The sequence below is a fragment of the Oreochromis niloticus genome, linkage group LG7 (assembly GCF_001858045.2).
Source record: "Oreochromis niloticus isolate F11D_XX linkage group LG7, O_niloticus_UMD_NMBU, whole genome shotgun sequence".
NCBI classification, from domain to species: domain Eukaryota; kingdom Metazoa; phylum Chordata; class Actinopteri; order Cichliformes; family Cichlidae; genus Oreochromis; species Oreochromis niloticus.
In genome coordinates, this window is record NC_031972.2 from 43,965,681 (window position 1) to 43,985,567 (window position 19,887).

The window sequence follows — 19,887 nt, forward strand, 5'->3', positions numbered from 1 at the left end:
TTCTTATACAGTGCTTTTCTACTCTCATGTTTTATAAAGTGATGGATACAACATGCTTAAGTGCTTTCTATGTAACATTCATACACAGTGGATGCATCGGAGAGCAGCCCAAATATCCTTGGGCAAGATACGAACCCCAAACATTCCTGGCAGGCAGACTGGCATGATCGAACCACCAACCAATGATCTGCTCTACCTCCTGAGCTACAGCCACTCCCCTGGGGTGTCCGGGTGATCACAATACCCCATCAGTCTTTTACAGCTGAGGGTTAAAAATCCCTTCAACCTACATTGTGATGGGATGCACTAATACCAGACTAGCTAAGGACTTATTGAGATAAAAACTAGATTCTGGCAGATAGACCAGCAGGACAGCAGGATCTGGACACTCAGTATTCCAACACATGCAGATTTAGTCCTATAACAGTTATATGCAGAATGTGGATACATCAGAAAGCTACCAGTATTGTTAGCTAACTATAGCAGCTTGCTACGTAGCAATTAGGAGGAACAAGGCGATCCACTGTCTTCAGAATATCAATGATATTCATTGCCTTCAAGCAGCAAGAAGTAAAATAACTGCTGGTGCAGGTCCACGGAGTTAAGCCTTTCTCAGCTTTGAGGGGAGCCGTTGAAATGACTTCCTATGAGAGTAAAGGTTACTACTGAATACCATGAGGGAGGTGTCAAAAACATTTAGAGGGTTAGCTAGGTGTTCGTCCAAAGGAGGCCATGTTTCTCTCAGCAAGGGTGTTTGGTCTCTGAGTGTGTCTTTTTGCTTTGCTGCTATGTTAGCGTTCTCCTCTCAGATCATACACTTGTTGTTGATATCTGTGGGCTAGCTGAAACCATAAGAGGTGATAGTTTCTACTAAAAGTTTGGGGGGCCTTTTCTAACCACGATTTTAACAACTGCAGAGGCCGAGCACTCCAACGCAGATGCACTAGGGACTGAAAGCCTTGCAGCAAACCGCTATGATGAAGCAAAAACGTGCATTTTTAAAAGCTGCCTCCTCTCCTTTACATTATTGATTGCTTGTGATATTTTTAGCAGGCAGGCCTGTGACGTCTCCGTGCCCACAGACTTATGTAAGATTGATATGAATAATACAAAAAGAATCACAATTTAATTGCTGCAGCAGGAACTTGGGATTGGCAGATCTGAAGTGAACATTTGACATGCCCACTGAGCACGTGTCGTCTCTGTATTTTGCCATGTCGTTTAATTATTCATAAAAATGGGACAAGTTAGGAACTAGAAGGGAACGTGGCTGGAAGCAAATGCGTAGAAAATGTTTCACTCAATGCCCACCCAAGCAACAGATGAAATAATTAGCAGGACTTTATCGGAGGCTTTTGTAAAGTGCAGCAATACGGACTGTTAAACTGGGTCTTAGCTGGTGTTTCTGATTATAAAGCCCTGGAAGGGGAACTTGTTGTTTTCTCTGTCTCCATCTCTTTCTCTCGTTCCTCCTCCTTGAAAAACCACAGGAGGCGTGAAACACCAGCATGAGCTCACACTGCACGTGGCCTGCTAGCTTCCTCGCTGCAGGATGTTTTATCTAGGTATTCTACCACAATATGCCAGTGAGCATATGTTTTTAATCTGCATTTATGTACTTGTTATCTGTGTCAGTGCCCATATATGTATGTTTACTGGGTGTTTGTGATGCATTTTACAATCCATCACCAACAGGGGAGTGGTTTTATACTTCTCATCATCATATAGCTTAAATCACTTTGAAACTAACATAAAGTGACGCTTCGTGTACGAATGGAACCTATTTGAATGAGGGTCTGATTATTCCCCACCATCAACGCCTGATCCCCGCACATACACTTCCCTTTCCATATGTCTGTCTTTCAAACAGGAAGAAGGAAATGGTACAGTCAAATAATCTGTAGCCACATCAAAATTGTCAAAGCGCTTGCCTTATCATGACCAGCATGGAGTCACGCATGCTTACAGACACACACACATGCACGCAATCAAGATCTCACACACGTACACACTCGCTTCTCCAGGTCTGAGTCTAAACCCAGACTAAACCACACAGGGGTCAAAGTTATGGGCATCCAGCTTGGATAACAACAGATATCTATAATAACAGCTATTTAATAAAGTGATGCCAGTCCATTCATTTTTTTCTGCTCATCCAATTGAGGGTCGTGGTTGGACTGGAGCCTTGACGTCAAACAAAATCTTTTTTCTTTATTTCTTTTGTTACAAAACAGTATTTTTGAGCAGCAGATGGCCTGTGTGCCTGAGATGACCGTACCCCCTCTTTATGACATCATATTCTTGACCAACAACCCTTTTTTCTTTACGTTTCACAACTTAAAGAACGTAAAGAATATCCTGCTTTCACTAATAGCTTATGTCTGACAGCTAATGTATATATAAAAATGGTTGAAATGTTACTGAGATACTTCTCAATGCAGGCTTCAAATTTCCACATCAAACTTGTGTGAGTTACCTTTTTGTGTGACTGGCTTTTAAACTATGTTTAAACTACGTACAACTAAGAAAATCTGCAGCTCAAAACAGATTTCTGCTGAAAGAAATGTTCTACTTTAAGCAAAAGAATCTGAAAACAATCTGTCAAACTCTGAATATGCATGTTAAGTAACAATGTCCAAAACACATTTTTGAATGTGAAACTTTAACATTTAGTCTAGACATGACGAACAGTACTTGCACTATTTCTCTATTTGTTGCACAGCCAGCTTACATAGTAAGAGTAGTAAGTAGTAGTAGTAACTTCTTTGATCTCCTTGAGGAAGCTTGAATGACAGAACAATAGCTGCCAAGCACAATCTTCCTGCTTGAGCTGGGTTTTACTTTTACTCTCATTATTCCTCCATGATAAACCCCAAGAGGTCTGTAAAAGCTACATGATTCAGCCAGACATCGTCCACTCGGGTTCGGGACTGTCTGCGATAAAGTTAGAAAACCAACATCTTCCAATCCCCAGCTCACTGAGGTTCAGCAGGTCGAACACCTCATCCAAATTTCCCCACCTCCACTGCGGGTGGATGGGACAGCTGCCTAGCACATTTTCTCAACCTTTCTTATCCAAGCAGGAAGAAATCATTTCTGAGAAGAACCAGCAACATTTGCCAGGTTCTTTTTTCCACATTTCCTTTGTATAAAAACAGGCGTGTTATGGATTCCACAGGTGGCCTCGACTCGCTCCCACGACCCTCGGTCAGATCGGGGGAAGGTTTTCACTTCTAATTTTACGTGGAGTGTGATCTTCTGGCATTATGCCTTTACTGATGCCGCAATGAGTGGACACGAAACTGGGGAAAGAGTGTGGGGGGATGACATGCGGGAAATGGCATGGCTTCTGGCATTTGATTTAGGTTAAAGGCTGAATTAAGGATCGCTGTTATAATGCTTATGGTGGATCCATTATACTTTTCCTTATTCACTGTGACACATATACTGTTACAGCTGAGGATGCCCATCTTGAATGTGGCCAAACGTTCAAATAATGAGGACAAACAAACCCCATGAGCCAAAACCTCAGGCTTCAGACTCTAAACGCATGTTTTCAGACAGTTTTTTTCTGCTCTTGGCTCTGTGCGATACTAGAAGAGTAGATCTCCCTAATATGGTCATTCCCCTACAGAGGCCAGGCTGAAAGACACAGTGCATTTGCAGCAACATCCATGTAAAGCTAGCTTAAAGCTAAACTGAACTCTTTACCTCCTGAAAGGCTACGAGGAGTAACCCTGGAAGCATTTTTTCTGAACTGAGTGGTTTCTTAGTTAGTTAGTGAGGGTGGTCTCTGCCTGTGCAGCTACCCCTGGAAAAACCAAGAAACTATTCTAATGGTCATCAAGCCACGTCTTTATTGACATAAACTGAGGTGTCAAAACTCCGCAGGGGAGCTCTTTAAACGTCGTCTTTATGGGGGAAAGAGTTAAAGCTAGCATGAAGTCCACCAGTTTGCCCAAACTGGTCCCTTATTTATATATGTATCCTTGAAATGTTAATCTAATGTTAAATGTTAATTTCATCATTATGAAACATTTTAATATTGTTTTAAAAAAAATATTTTTAATAAAATATGTTTGTGGTCTACATATATAGTGCGAAGTCGTAATCATTATCTATTATGTGCTGCTACTTGATAGATAACAATGTTCTGTACGCAATCTGAATTAGAGCAATAAACCAAGTCTACTAACAAAGATACTGCCCTGTCTCCATGGACTGCATACATGTTGGCACAAATTAAAAGTAACATGTTATATATGTTATTATTATATGTTTTTCTTTCTTTACCACTTCCTCCACAGATGACATAGTACCTGAAGGTTTCTGCAGGTACCCATGAATCCTTTTATCTCTTGCTCTTCTCGAGATCAGACCACCTCAACAAGGACAGAGGGAGATTCGTGGCAAAACACCAGAAGCCTTCGAACATCATTTAATCAGAAATGCGGCTCTAACCCAGGAATAGAATTCTGATCACATCGTCTGAGCCTGTCTCACACAGCCAGTCCAAAAATAAGTGAATTTATGCTTTGAAACATGTGCGACTGGAGGAGAAAGAGACAGACAAACAGACTGAAGCAGGATCGTGTTTCTGGCCTCTGTGCTGTATATTCCAGTGGAGGTTGCACATTCCTAAGACAAGAACACATGACTGAAGCAACAGGGGTGTGGGAGAGTGGGAACAACCATTGTTGGGTGAAACTAGGCTGTGGATCAGATGGAGAGGTGGAGCTTAACGGGGTTACAGGCAATCAATGTGTAGCATTTCCTTCCTCAGACAAAAGGCCCTGAAGCCACAAGCACAGAGCAGGACTATGCAGTGCTTTGCTGAGCTTGAAGGGAGAGATAAGCAAAATTCACTGAATATTAATATTCAGCAGCACTCTGATGCCCTTCAGTGGAGTTTATCTAGGTCAAAAGAGGCAGCAAAGAGGTAAATTCTTCAGACTGCGAGTCTAGTGGACACGGTTAACTCAAACTGCCACTGCTTGGCTTAACAGGAAACAGGAAGTTGCAGAGGAAGACCCCTATCAAAAGAGAATGCCACAACAAACTCCCCAGACAAACTCTAAAGCAAGCAAACACAAACAAAGAATCTCCCGTACAGATGACGCACTTCAAAACAAAACGTTCAGCAACAACGTGCTTTTCCTGAGACTCACTGGAATGCGATGAAGCCACGCTCCTGCTGACACCACACCACACAGCAGCACCATCAAGAAGCAGAACAGACGAATATTTTTTTTCTGCATTTTGTTAAATGTGTTGTGGCACCGAAGGACTAGAGGTTCATAGAAGATTTAGCAGCTTTAGACGGTGAGACAAAGCCACTGTATTTGGGGCACGTGTCTCACTCTGATATGTGATGTGGTGTGGTTACCTCTGCAAGCTTGTAGGGCACTATGAGCCTTTCTCCAACAGTCACCGTCTTCCTGGTTGTCAGTGCTTCAAGAAGCATCTCCTCCTTCACCTGTGCACAAGAGAAAAGCAAGAATAAAAGTGTCATTTTCAAGGAAGACATCAGGACACGCACTCCTGGACTTATCAACAAATAATCAGTGATGACAAAGGGATATCACCCACAATAGCTATAACACAAGATCACTTCTACTCTATCAGTAAAACGTCACCTGAAATGAGATTTACTGTTTATTTTACAGTTTAGGCAATAATGGTGATAGCACTGATTAGGAGACTAATGAAATAAGACATTCAGCGAAGCTGGGGGGATTTACAGGAGACAGATTGCAAAGATATGGGAGCAGAGATATGGTGACTAACTATGTTTCCTACAGTTGCACTAGGTACACAGAATAAAGGCCTTTTAAACTTAGTCATTAGGCATGTTTCACCAATATGTCCCTCGTGGTATTTATTACAGACCTTTAAAGCCACATTTTGCCATACATTCACACAGCATTCATACAACCGCGGACAGTTTGGAACCAGCGGTGTCTTTGGACTGTGGGAGGAAACTGGAGTACCCAGAGGAAACCCACACGGCTCAGGGAGAACATACACACTCAGCTCCAGCAGGCCGGGAGGTTCAAACTGATGACCTTCTTGCTGTGAGGTTACAAAGCTAACCACTGCATCACTATGCAGCTAATTCATAAGTTTACCCAATCGGTACTCTTTCATTCATTTGATGAAATGTCAGAAAGTCAAAAACAGACAATCCCATTTGGTTCTATTACCTATATGCAGATGATTGTTTGATTCAGTTGCAGTGTTGCCACATAATGTCTGTATGTACTTAGCTGACCTTAATTCTGTCATCTCTGCCGCTTTTAACCAACGTAGCTGACACAAAAGCAGCACACATGACATTCAGTACAGTACTATATGACTTTCCATGCGAGTTTGTGCACAGTCTAAAAATGGCCCCAGACAAACCAGCGATGACAGGGCCACACTGGGAGAAGCAGGTGTCACTGCACACATCTCCTCCATCTACAGGGATTATGGGCGTGGGCCGAACAGCTGCTCCTGAGACTGTGTGTGTGTGTGTGTGTGTGTGTGTGTGTGTGTGTGTGTGAGAATACATGTGAGAACAAGCCATCACAAGACTGCCTGATGTCTTCATGTTTAAAGAGCGAGGGTGTTAATGTTATAGTTAATACCATTATGGATCTATTTTTGTCAGTGGCCTCTTTTGTAAATGCTTTGACATAAATTTGGGGGGGGGGCAGGAGAAGTCATCTGTGCAGTGAGTGGGTTGGTGGGGAGCGGGGGGCATAATCAGACTTCATTTCACACTGCCTGGTAATCCCTCCACAAAGAGCAAAGCCTATTCTGCAGCTCAGTGATTGGTCTTTAGCTGGTACATTTCCATGTATTAGTTGCTTGGTGACAGGCGTGATGCTCGGTCATGATCACAGCTCTTAATACTCTAATAATCAGAAGTTTGTAAGCTCCAGTTTGGGGCCAGTGATTCTGCACGGAAGTCAAACTTTTTTCGGAGCACCTTTAGATCCTAGTGAGGACAAATAGTAAAAGCAAACACAGCAGAGCTGCCTGATCCAGAGACATTGCACACAAAGAATCCTGAATAGAACTCTATAGGAAAATATGAGCAAGTGATATTGCATCTGCACAGCAGAGGTTCACACAAGTTTCAGCTGTGAGGTGGTGGGCATATGCACTTGCTACTGTAGTACAGCCACAGGTAAGTGTGCCTTCTATTCTCTCTCTCATCAGAGATCTCTGTACTGTTTTTGCCATTCTTCTCTCAAAACTCTCAAAACTCCTGCTCTCAGGTCCCATAGCTCCATACTCCATAGCAGCTTTGCTAGTAAAGGTTCAAATATGTGTTTCCACTCTGCATCTGTCAAGTTCTTGTATTTCTCTGAATGTTTAGTCTCATAATGATAATTCAAATTGTAATACTTAAACACGGTAATCTGCTCTCCACAAACCAAGCAGATGGCTTTACCTGACTTCAGTAAATGAATACTTAGCGGTTTATGTGTTGTTAAAAACTCTGCATTCTGCATCAATCTATCTTTTGTGTGTGTGTGTGTGTGTGTGTGTGTGTGTGTGTGTGTGTGTGTGTGTGTGTGTGTGTGTGTGTGTGTGTATCTGTGTCAGCTGAAGCCTGTTGGGGCTAGAAAACTTTCATAAAAGTCAGTTCCATTGCTTCCACAGTGAGGCTGCAGATGCATGAGTGTAAAGAAAACTTTCAGTAGCCTTCAAAATAAAAGCAACAAAGTTATATTGTGATTTCCCCCTGAAACAGCATTTCTGATGGGGGGTGTATGAAAGAGTAATTGGCAACCGAAACAAGACAACTGCAAGATTTACGTTTGAGTCCTGACTTCCTGTTGATGTGTGGCGGGCTTGTGAGGGACACTCACAGGGCAGGAGGTGGCCCAGGTCTGTTTTGGGAGGACTTTGGCCTTTCCCTGTCAACACTGTTTATCACCATTAATGTCTAAATTGACGGTGTGATTTTGCATTAATAATATGCAAAGCTTTGTAGGCCATCGTCAACCTGTTGTAGGCAGTGTCAAAAATGTGTGAACCAACCAGTCTGTGGTGACTTGGCTATTATTGGTACTTTAGCATCCTGCTGAGAAGACACAATTTAAGAAGCTGCAGCCACTGCCTTTTTTGATCTGTCCAGGTCCACTACACAGAGAGTTCTCCCCATCAAGCTACGTCCTGTTTATTGAAAGACTGCACACATTGTTGGATACCCAGAATGCTTCACTCCTTGTAATCAAATGCCTGGAGAAACACACAGTAACGCAGTACCTTGCATCTCACATACGTTTTCTCCTATGCAGACACACTATCATGGTTCAAAGATCGTTTGAACTGGGCTAAAAGTGACACCTGGTAGCCCATCTGTGTCCTAATGGAGATCTTTTTATTATATGTCAAAACCCAAAACAGCACGATAGCTGCTTGGGGTTTGAAAAAGGGTCCTGGATGCTTACAGGGCCCCTCTGTTTGCAGTTTGCATGTTCACCTCATGCTGGCGCGGGTTTCCTCCAGGAGCCCCAGGTTTGCCTGCCAGCAAAAACATGCAAGGTTGAGTCTTCTGTTACTGCGACCAAGACAATAGCTTACATCTGGAGTTGATCTCACTGCTCCTTGTACTTACAGAAGGATGAGTTAAATGCAGAAAATTAGTTTCCCTACTGGAGTCAATAAAAGATATCTATCCTCTTATCGTAAATGTCCAGAGTGGATTAATATCTGATGCTGTTAGTAAGTTAACATCAGATATAAGAATAAACTGTGGCATCTGGTTATTATAAGGGCAGAACGCTAAAGTTAGACAGCTGGTTTTCATATTCAAAAATAAATGCAGCAATTAAAAAGCAAAATAAATAGCAAATGTCTAAAATAAAGAAGAAAAAGAAAAAAAAGAGAAAAGATAAACTGTTTTTAGCATTCAATTACCATCAGCAGTTTCAGGCTTTAGTGCATTTATTCAGACAGAAAGCTTCTCTCTGTAAGCTGGTTTCCAGTTTGCACAGAAATGTTTCTGGCTAGGTCAAATCACTCAACTCCAGACCTCAGAGGATCCAGTCTGTCAACTGTACATCAGCCTGTACGAGCTCTACTTCCTCTTCCCGTTTCACCTCCACAGGAAACAGGAAGTGGCAGTTGGTTTTATTCCCATTTGTGCATCAATCCGCACTCTGTTCTCTTTGAAAGGTGCTTTGCATTAATATGCCACGGCAGCAGCGAATGCAGCAGTAAACATACCTCATCCTGTCCGAAACCATTTTACACATCAAACGCTGGATATTCATGCAAATTAGGACTCATTTAGAGCCAGAGTTTGCCATCAAGCAGTCCTAGCCTCACATGACTCAACATGAGACTCCCTTCAGCTGACCCGAACAACCTCTTTAACCATTTAACAGACTCTCTCACACAGTGCCTTAAAGTAAAACCATGCACCATCAATAAAACATAAGTGCTAAGGAGTTTTGATGGTGCCTGTCTCTAGTCTAGACACTCATTCAGATTCTTAGCATAAAGCTAAGTTTGCAAGGATGAAACAACATCACCAATTTGCATAGGTCATACTAATTCAGTATATCAATATCTAAATCATAGGCACATCAAGGAGTTTGTAGTTCTACTGCCAAGCTTCAAAGGGTAAATATTCAAACTCAATCTTGATTCCCAGCAGGTCCTGCTAGTTTTCTAGACTGTGTACATTAAATAAAACTACAAGTAATATTTAAATGTAAACTCTTAGATCACCTAATCTGTCACAGTCTTTAAACTTTTCGGCCTATCTGATTCAATTGTCCCATAATAAATGATAATATTTTCCCATCATCCAACCAAAAGATTGCATCTCACCACAAATGTTAATGCTTAAGATCCACTCAAAACAGGGATTCATTATGACCCCTTCTTTCAGGTCAGCACTGTGCTTTCTTTCTTTCCTTCTCTTTCTTCATGGCTTTTTAAGAATGTCTTATAAGACCCAAGAGACAGACAGCCAGAGGCTCCGCATCAAATAACAGACATCCAAATAAACTTGAACTTAAAAAACTGACCCCCGAGCATGTGGCCTACATGTGGCTCAACTCGCCGCACTGCCACTCTGGATCCCTGGGGGAAACAAAGAGACCAGCCTGGATGTTACAGGCGAACACTCCACAGTCATAACATCCCCGCTGTTCTGTTGACAGGAGTCTCCGGCACACTTCGGACATTGTTTTGTCACCGACTCAACAAGCGCATCCGGCTAATCATTGCAGTTTGTAACAGGGACTGGGAAATGACACGTCCAAGCAGCATGTGGGTATTTGAGCTGTCCTTTCTATGCATGTGTGTGTGCATGTTTGTGTCTGTGGTCTGATTTCAACGTCAAGAATGAGTCCAAATGCAGCTCAACTTCATAAACTTGTAAACACTGTGCGGCACATTAACCCTGCCAGTAAATGTTTTTGCAGGTCTCTATTTTCCCCAGGATAGTTAAAGAGTCACCAGCAGTTGAAATTCCACAGATGCTTAAAGTCATTGAATACTGAACAGGTGAGTGAAAGAGCCCACAGCAGAGTAACAGGCTTCACCCGCACTCGGCCTCTAAGCTGTGGCTGAAGTTCTCAAATGTTGCTAAAGGTTAGCACTGTTTAGTAGGTATCTACGTCTGGGTAATGTAGTTTATGGACGAACCTTTCTAACCAAGCTAGCTCGCGTTAGCTGACAACATACCGTATGGTCACATGTGGTTCCTTAAATGTTAACAAAACAAAAAGATGGTAATAAAATAAAATATCTCAGTGATTATATTACAAAAAGGAAGAATAACAAACAAACATTCAACTGCTTTGTTTAACACCAAAAGTGTAGTTTACTCAGAGCCACTACAGTCAAAATAAGAGTCACTTCCTTTGTTCTATAACGCCCTTCCACATGCATATGTTGAAAACACAGGATGGGTGGAGCTACCAACAGAAGGAAGAGCTTGGGTGAAAGTGGCTTGCAAAGTGGCTTGCACATGCACAGCAACTGTAAACAGGTTAGACAGTAGATCCTAACATAACATTTGCCAGCTGGATGCTGAGGTGGACGTCAGCTGAGCCACCAGCTGATACTGGCTGGCACTGAGATCAGCTGGACTGCAGCGACTGCTGCAGAGCTTGACTTCCGGCAGGCGTGAACTAATGTTATTCTTGATTCTATTATTAGTCTGAGTTTTACTGCAACAGTCTGCAATATAATTGCTGAAATCAAAGGCTGGATGAACTCTACTTGAACTTCATCTTCAGAGACAATGTGCTCCCAGTATGAAAACAAATGGCCCGAGTGTAATGCTGAAGAAATGACAAAACAAGCTAAAAACAACCGTTTTTTGCTTTTTAAAAGGGAGCTGAATTAAGGAACAACAGTTGTTAACAAACAAATGAATCACAATGACCCTTAACAAAGCTTTTATCTGTATTTAAAATGCTGCTACAATAACTTAAATATGATTTAACTGTGCAGTTAAAATTGTGACGGTAACAGGGACTCATTGTTCCTGGTGGGAGAGCAACAACAGACCGGGATAAGAGCTCTGAAAATAACCTCTACACAAACAGTACTTTGTGGAAGTACTGGATGGGTGGATGGCTCTTTGGGACCTGAAGCACCTCTTAACTTCCGCTGTCACCACAAGCTGTGCTTGTATACCTACATCCTCAGCTCTCTAAAAGGCTTTTTGTAAAACCCACATTGTGGGAGGAATCACATTTTTCTCACAGCTTTGAACAAAAACAGAGCATAGAAAAACGCCTATTTGCTCCAGTGGACGTTACTTATTTTTAAAGTTCATGAAGTCTGTGTGAATAAAAAAAAACGGCAAAGAAGGAATTTCGGGAGAACAAACAAGTCCTGTGGTAAAGTTCTGCTCCAATTCTTCATTTTTTTATTACCCTTCAAAGTATTAAGAGTTTTGCATTTCAGCCTAAAGTCAGCACCATAAACTCCTCAGATATCTTAATGTGCCATTTTTCCATTTGATTTTCATAGAGCAATGTTGCATATACATAGCTCCGTGGGATTTATTGATTCAAAGCATGAACTCATGTCTGCCAAATCAACTTTAATGCTGCTGATTCAGTGCTGGCGGACAGATGTCACGATCTGCACCATGCCGCTCACCTCTAGCAGCTCTGAGACGATGGGCAGGACCTCTGGGTTGCAGATGTCGATGGAATCATCCCTGTAGGTCTTCTTCTTGTAGCGGATGTTTCCAAGGTGGAGGATGGCTGACAGCAGGGAGAAAATCCTGACGAGGAACAAAGGTACTTTTCTTTATCACATCAAATTCCACCTTCTTACTGAGCAGGCTTTACTGTGGGTATTAGGGCATCATGAAAACTCATTATACTTAAACAGATATTGCAGGGACTGAAAAACTTAAGTAATTAATCCTATCGATTAATTTCCAAGAGCTGTGGTTTACAAAACGTAGGTTTTGATATGAAGCCCTATAGAAATAGTTTTGGGAAATTTGGGAAAATGTATTTATTTTTTTATATATTTTATTATATAATTTATATGCTTTCTTTTCAAGAGTAAGATAAGAATACACACTTCTTCTTTTTTCAGCTAAAGCTAAAAAATTACACTTTGCAATAATTTTTTAAGCTAACAGTTTGTTAGCTTAGCTAGTGACTTAAACCTTAGAAAGACTGTAAAAAAGTAAAGAAGAAGCACAACATGCTCTGAGCTGCTGAGACAAGCTGAGGCACAGACTAAAAGTGTTTTGTGGTGAAAACATCAGGTGAGGAGCAGGGGTACTGAGGGAGCGCTAGTTTGCATTAGTCTGCTAACATTATCATAGCTAAACAATTCTCTGTTTCTTGTCCCAGTGCATAGGTTTCTTCAAAATAAAATACAAAAGTACTGAGATAAGTTTCTAAAACCGTTCAGACTCTGACTGTTGGCTTGTAGTTCTTTAATCTTACTCAGTTTTACACAAGAACAGGTTACAAGCTAATGCTTGTAGCCATGCAGCTAATCTTACTGTTTGCGTGTTGTGGGCAGGAAGCCAACCATCTCCATAGCCAGCTGCAGCCGCTCAAAGTCGTGTTTTAGATCTTCTCCTTCCACTGTGAAGCAGTCCTGCTGGTGTCAGGTGGAAACACACAAGAACAGAGGAACACATAATCACTACAAAGCACATAAATTCAACAAAAACAAAATTATATTGTAGCTGTTATTAAAGTGTGTACCAGAAGCTAAAACACAGCATGTTGTCTTTTTGTGACACTAAGCAGGGTTTCCCCACAGAACTTCTAATATAAAAAGTGCCCGATTTCCTCAAATTATCAAAGAAAGTTGCAACATAACACTGAACCCCAAGTCAAAAATAACAAGGTCTCAGCTCTCGTGATGAGATTTATTTTAAGTGCTTTTTCTAAAAATGCACTTAAAATAATTATGAATTATTGCAATTTTCTAATGTATGTGCAAAAAGTCATATTAAAATATTAGATATTTGTGTCTTACTAATGTGCTGTATTTATATACTTATTGGACACTTCATTAGGTACACCAGTTCAACTACTTGTAAAAACAGCCAATATCAAAGCAGCAATTCAATAAATCAAAATGCCACAGAAACTTTTTTATGTAAGTGCCTTCGAACGCAGCATGACTGTTGCTGCATAATAAAAAAACAAAACTGCTGCTCTATTGGGATTTTAGCACAGAATCATCTCTAGGGTTACAGAGAATGGTCAGAAAAGAAAATATCCATTGAGCAGCAGTTTTCTATGCCAAAATGTTGAAGCTAGCCATCAGAGAAGAAAGGCCAGACAGAGCATCACGTCGAGCATTGAAGCAGATGAGGTTTAGCAGCAGAAGACCACCACTAGGAAACAGAAAATAATGGCAGCGCCCAGTGTTAACCCTCAGCCTCCTAGTAAATGCACCTATGGTATAAATTTGAAACTCCTACATCACTTCATTCTCAAGTTATCAGATTCATAAGATTTTCAGAAAACGTAACCTCTGACCTCTGAACTTGAGGCCGAGGTTCCTCAGATTCGAACTCGTCCGATTTTTTCAGTAATAGTCCTATGTCTCTTTGTTCTCGAGTTCTCGAGTTATCACATTCACAAACTTGGGCGTCCATGTCGCCCGGCCTCCTGCCTGCCCGCCCAGCAGGGTGACGACAGTACCCCGCCAGCCTTTTATAGCCTCCCTCAAGTTGAATCTTGCGTCTTTAGATTCACAAGTCAAGTCTAACATGAGTTTATGTGACACATGGCAGTTGATTATGAGAAAAGCACATTCACTGGGTTGGACCACAATGTAGAAACTGAACTTTAAACTGTTTTATAATCATGGTCATCAGACTCAGCTAAGCAACTAACAGTAATTATTTATAGAAACTGCACATTCCTTTGTGTAATGAATGTAAAAAAAAATAATACAGTTTACAGAGTTTATTTCAGCTGTTGACGGGGGAAACCCTGCGAAGTGAACACGAGTACATTCCTGCGTAATCATGAGCCATCGCAAAGAGTTTGAAAGTGTTTTAACAATTAATGAGTAAAGCAAAGGAATGAGCAGCGTGAGGATGTGTACGTATACAATCATAGCGTGTGTGTTTGTCTCTTCGAGCCCTCCAGTCAGCCGGCGTGTCTCTGCTCCAGCAGCGAGCCTCTCTCAGGCACATAATTAGCACATACCACAGTGACCGGCCGGCGAGAGAAGACACAGGAACCCATAATCCACACTCTGGATCTGCCTCTTGTACCCTTTACCATTCAACGCTCATCTGCTTCTCCATTGTTTTCCTTTGGCTTCGAACTTGTCAGGAGCTGCAGAGCCAACAATCAGCGCATTTCTACAGTGAGCTTCTCCAATTGCAACAAAGGGGTTTTGAGGCTTCTCGAGCTACATCGAGACCCAGGAAAAGCCAGTTTTCAAATTGCCGGGTATGTTTTAAATCGGCGCCAAACAGCACAATGTGATACGTTGAAGGAAGTTGAGAAAATAAAGAGATCAATTTTGGCAATTGCAATGGAATACTTGGGTTGAAAACCAAAACCTTAGCTCGTGGTGCTCAGACAAAAGTCGAGAAAAGAACAAGGGATTGTTGAGTGCAGTAAAGTGATGATTAAGAAACAATCTGTTCTTACTTATTTTAAACAAAGAGTCTATTTTCACTTCAGAGCTTGAAATTGTAATTTCAGGCCAGTTGCAACACTTCTGGTGCAGGTTTACACTAAATCAAGTCGGGAACCCTGCTGACTGTGCACATGAAGCTTTTTAACAGATCGCTCGAGGATTCTGTTAAAACCGAATGTGCGTCCAGTCAAGGCTTTCCTGTTATTTACCATGACTTTAGTCAAGATTTATGCCATGGACCAGTCGTGCAAAAAACATCAGCATGCCAACCCATCTCTAGACATTCCACACAGCCAAAAACCAGAGACACCCAAACAAGCGCAAAATGCAAACCAGCAGCCACCGAGACCCAGAACCAAACACCAGACTGCACACATCAAATGCAAACATCCAGAAAATGTTTGGTCTTTAGGATCTTTAGTTAAATACTCAGATTTTTCATTCACATTCATTGTTTAAGTGGTATTTTTAGCCCCAGACGCTGCATCTGGAATCTGTATACACTTGTCACTGCTCAAAGTGCGTCTCTATTTACTGCAGCACACATTGACCAGTGTTAGAGGTCAGAGGCCAAACAGGCCCAGAGGGTTGGTCAGGTCATCAGGCAGCTGTCAAAAGCTGCCACTCTTTCTGTGTGTGTGTGTAGACACTGACATCATCTCCTTGGGTGGCAGGGTCTCTCATGAGGTCATTCAATGACCTTTGGGAGAGACAGTGTGTCAGCAAACAGTGAGATGGGAGGACTGTGCGAGAAAGTAATAACAGAAAGGAGCCATGTACTAAAGCAAAGCTTCAAAGTAATGGATCATAACGAAAAATACAGTCAGCTTCTCTAAGTATTTGGACTTTGGCACATTTTTTGTAACATTACCTCTGTATACCACCACATTCTTTTCTTGGATTCATTACCATGCAAAGAATTCTGCGATCATGCACTTCAGTCCTTTGTGGGCTTTCAGCGCTTTTGGTACTGCTGAGCTGGCTGGTGCAGTCACTCTGCATAAAGTTTGTTATGTTTTTCTGATTTGTTTTATTTTGGGGGTTTTTTCCTGGCTAATGACGGCCTCCCTCACACCATCACTGACATTCAAAGGTCCAATGAACAGCTACCTAACGCTAGATTAACACTTGGAATTAACAACAGATCTTTTATCTGCTTCATGAAATAAAGAGGGAACAGGCCATGAAACCGCTTTTCAGTCAATTTTCCAATTTCCCTTTGCAATTTCTGCCTCTGAAAATGGGGGACCATGAATAAAATGGCTGGAATTCCTAAGAGGTTACTATAAAACTTTGGTTAAACCCTTGAGTTAAGTCCAAAGTTCAATCACATGTTGATGGTTTGATTTAAAATTGGTTTTGATGGTGTACAGAGGTTAGGGCCTAACAGTTTGCCTTTTTGCTTTCCTTGCAAAAAATATAGTAAAATAAAGAAAGAGAATTAAAAACAGTCTAATAAATCTAAGATTAAAAAAGCTACACTTAAATGAAACTAATTTCGTGGAAGATTGCTAACTGGTCCAGTTCAGCAACAACTTCATAGTTTCACACCTGGCTTCTTGGATCCTTGTAGGATCTTGTGTTTGCACCAATTTCTTGAAAATCCAATGGCCTCAGCAGCATAGCACAGTAATTAACGTGGCTTCATAACATTTACATTTACTGTAAATGGTGCAAATGATGCAGAGACACAGCATGAATCAAATGAAGAGAGGAACACAAATCGTATCTTAAAAACTTCAACAGAAATTTCTCAAACCACTCCTGCAGCAAAAGCCACATGTTCAGCATGACTTAAATGATTCTTCTTATAATCAGTTGTTAAGTATGCTACCTCAGCCAAGGAGCTTATGTTTCTGGTGTTTGAGCTTATGGTTGACAAAAAGCCTTAAAACTAAAGTATGATTCGTAGTGTGGTGTGTATTGTCAACATGTACAAACTGTCAACAATGTCACGTTTTACCTCTGACCTAACCTTCAAGGTCAACAGTTTGATCTGAAGTTGAAAGTAATAATAATGTTACCTAGAGCTATATTTACAACAAATTTTCTTACTTTCATTGTTTGTACTGACAACATACAGACATGCAGATAATAATATATGGGGATTGTAAATATCACATTATTTTATCATGACTTTGTTATGGACGTACAGTAACAGATTACAACCGTTTAAAGACAAAAACAAGTTGAGTATATATGTGTACTATCGCTGTGCTTTATGTTGTCAAATGCCTCCAGGCAAGATATGAAGTAAAGGATATTCTGCAGGTGTGGTATGAGAAAAGTCCATTAGCTTGTAAAATTAATAGGGATTCACAATGCCAATCAGAGCTTTTTAGAGAATACTCAAAATATTTGTTTTCACTCATAACAAAAAGAAATGTTTCAGAGCTAAAAAACAAAAAGAGTTGAAAAAGCCAAAGTCAAGAGTGAAATACAGTAAGTCCACAGGTCGTATTTATACTGACCAACTCTCATGTCAAGTGTTTGCTCGCCAGCAAAGTCTAAGTAACATAATCTCCCATTAGGAGATACAGAGGCCTTTAAACAAACACAACAAATCCCACTGACCAAACATTACTCACTTCAGGTGGAGGCTGGCAAGACAGCGGGGCAGGCTCAGAGACCAATGAAACGGCAAAAACACACACAAACACACATAAAACGGACCACACAGCTAGAGGGAAGTTTCAGGATGTGAAGCTAATTGACCACTGCTCAAGCTGACTAATAGACTTAGGAGTATTTTACCAATTGTTCAGGTTAGCGCTTGCCTTATCTTTAATGTTACAGCGAAGCATGAAATTATGTTAAATTTACATCCTACTCAACATACTTGAAGGCCCTCACCACAAATACTTGTTTAACATTGATGAAAAGTGTTGCTGCTACAAGTCTGCTTCTCGTTTTGAACATGGTTACTAGTATCATTTGGATCAGCGACACTTTTGAGTGCTTGAAGGTTCTGCTTACTCCCTTCCCTCCTTACTGTGGTAAGCAATCAATGCTATGAATGTCAGCAGTTTTTGTGGCTCTGTGATAGCAAACCAAAACTTCTGTCATACTCACATTAAGATCCTGAACCTTCCCTTTAAAGATGGTAGTTTCGAGTTTGTCACCTATTCTCCAAAAGCAAAGCACCCAAAAGCCAAAGGACAAGTTTAAAGGGATGCCTTATTGTTTGAATACTGTTAATCAGCATGTCGTCACCCGTCATTTTTTTAAAAACGAGAGAAAGAGATTCATTTAGTTTGAAAAACAGGCAAAAACCTTGAGTTACTGGACGAAGTACAAAGAGCAAATGTCTTGAGACGGAACAGCCAAATACAGTCGAAAGATTACACTAAGCAATCCCTTTAAACATTATAGAGCACAACCGGCGGAGGTCAGTCCAGGTCGCCTCCATCTTTTTCACTGAAAGCGGGCGGGTGTGGAAAGCCAAGAAAGAACAAGACTAAGACTGGCACCAAAAACCCAGTGTACCACGACACACCCATGGACACAGACGTACACAAACAGCTTGTCATCCACACGATACTGACCAGCTCACTCTCATAGTAATTGTCCCAGTAGAGTTTGTGCGATTTCTTTGTCATCTGGAAGTAAGGCAGAGCGGGTTAAGAAGGCTTGAGTTACACATACGTACAGTATGAAAAGGCAATCTTTAAAAAGACTGAGGAAGCAATGATGCATACTGTTAAGATGTCAGGAGGGAAAAAGAATCTCACGAAAACAGACACACACATCCACAGAGTCATGAAAATAAAACCCCGATGACCTCATCAGGGTTTGGCATTGGAAAAAAAACACACCATCTGTGGTGCAAAAAGTAGTTAGATGTTTTAGGTAAGTAAAAGTAGTGGCAAATATTAATTAATTAAAATTTTGAAAGCATTTCCTATCTAAATTAAAGCTACTACAGTACTATCATTAAACAACTGGATAAATGCTGTTGATTCCTTAATGTTATAGTTGTGTTTTTTATCATTTTTCTTTTTTTAAGATTCAGACTGGTCACGTTAGTGATCATTTTAAGTTATCCTAAACATTAACTTTAAGCTTAAATCTGTGCCACACTGCAACACCTTCTAATGTGTAAATCACAGTCAGTAAAGGAATTAGTAACTAAAGCTATTAGCAGAAATTAATCCATTGTGCAAGTGTCAAAAACACCCTTCCTAACATTGGGACAGTGTATCCGATATCCCCGCATTGGCGTTTTCCCCATACCATTATAACAGTGTCATTTGCAGAGATGATCCTGGACAAACAAACCACGTTGTGATGTCATAGCCTTGACATCACAACATGGCAGAAAAAGGGAAAAATTGCCTATTTATATAAAACTCTCTTCTAAAACAAAGAGTAAGCAAGTGTTTTCTTTAATAATTAGCAGTGTAGCAAATACATTACTGAGTTAGGTTTGCTATAAGCTAAATTTACTCATGTTAGCATCGGCTAACTTCTTGGCTAATGCTAACTAAATGTTCAGACAAAGTGATTGGTGAGTTGTAATGCTGATCCTGGACCAGCATTGTTATGATGATAAAGGAACAATACCAACACAGGGATATCGGATAGGCCACTGGAGCTCAATAGTTTAGATTTAAAGTTATGAAACGTTGCTGCTTTGACTGACACGTGCTAAGACACACCCCATTCACTAATTCCAGTCATTGACTTGGATCTTGCCGTTTTTCTGGTCTTGTTGCCTCTTGGACTATTTTTAATGGGATTTATCTGAATAACATGCTACGTGTTACAGCAAGTTCAAGA

General features: G+C 40.9%; 1 protein-coding gene across 14 annotated transcripts in view; it reads right to left on the bottom strand.

Annotated features, from left to right (window-relative positions):
• Positions 1 to 19,887, bottom strand: part of LOC100698058 (unconventional myosin-IXa) — a 146,213-nt gene that overhangs the window by 46,566 nt on the left and 79,760 nt on the right. For 9 of the 14 annotated variants that reach the window (XM_019361837.2, XM_019361836.2, XM_019361835.2 and 6 more), the window contains exons 6-9: positions 18,654 to 18,707; positions 12,995 to 13,095; positions 12,127 to 12,253; positions 5,387 to 5,476 (exon numbers count right to left, since the gene is read on the bottom strand). In XM_019361837.2, the coding sequence (XP_019217382.1) occupies positions 5,387 to 5,476; positions 12,127 to 12,253; positions 12,995 to 13,095; positions 18,654 to 18,707 (372 nt within the window). The remainder of the gene's footprint in view (positions 1 to 5,386; positions 5,477 to 12,126; positions 12,254 to 12,994; positions 13,096 to 18,653; positions 18,708 to 19,887) is intronic. The other 5 variants (XM_019361845.2, XM_019361834.2, XM_019361846.2 and 2 more) reach the window with 3 other exon arrangements.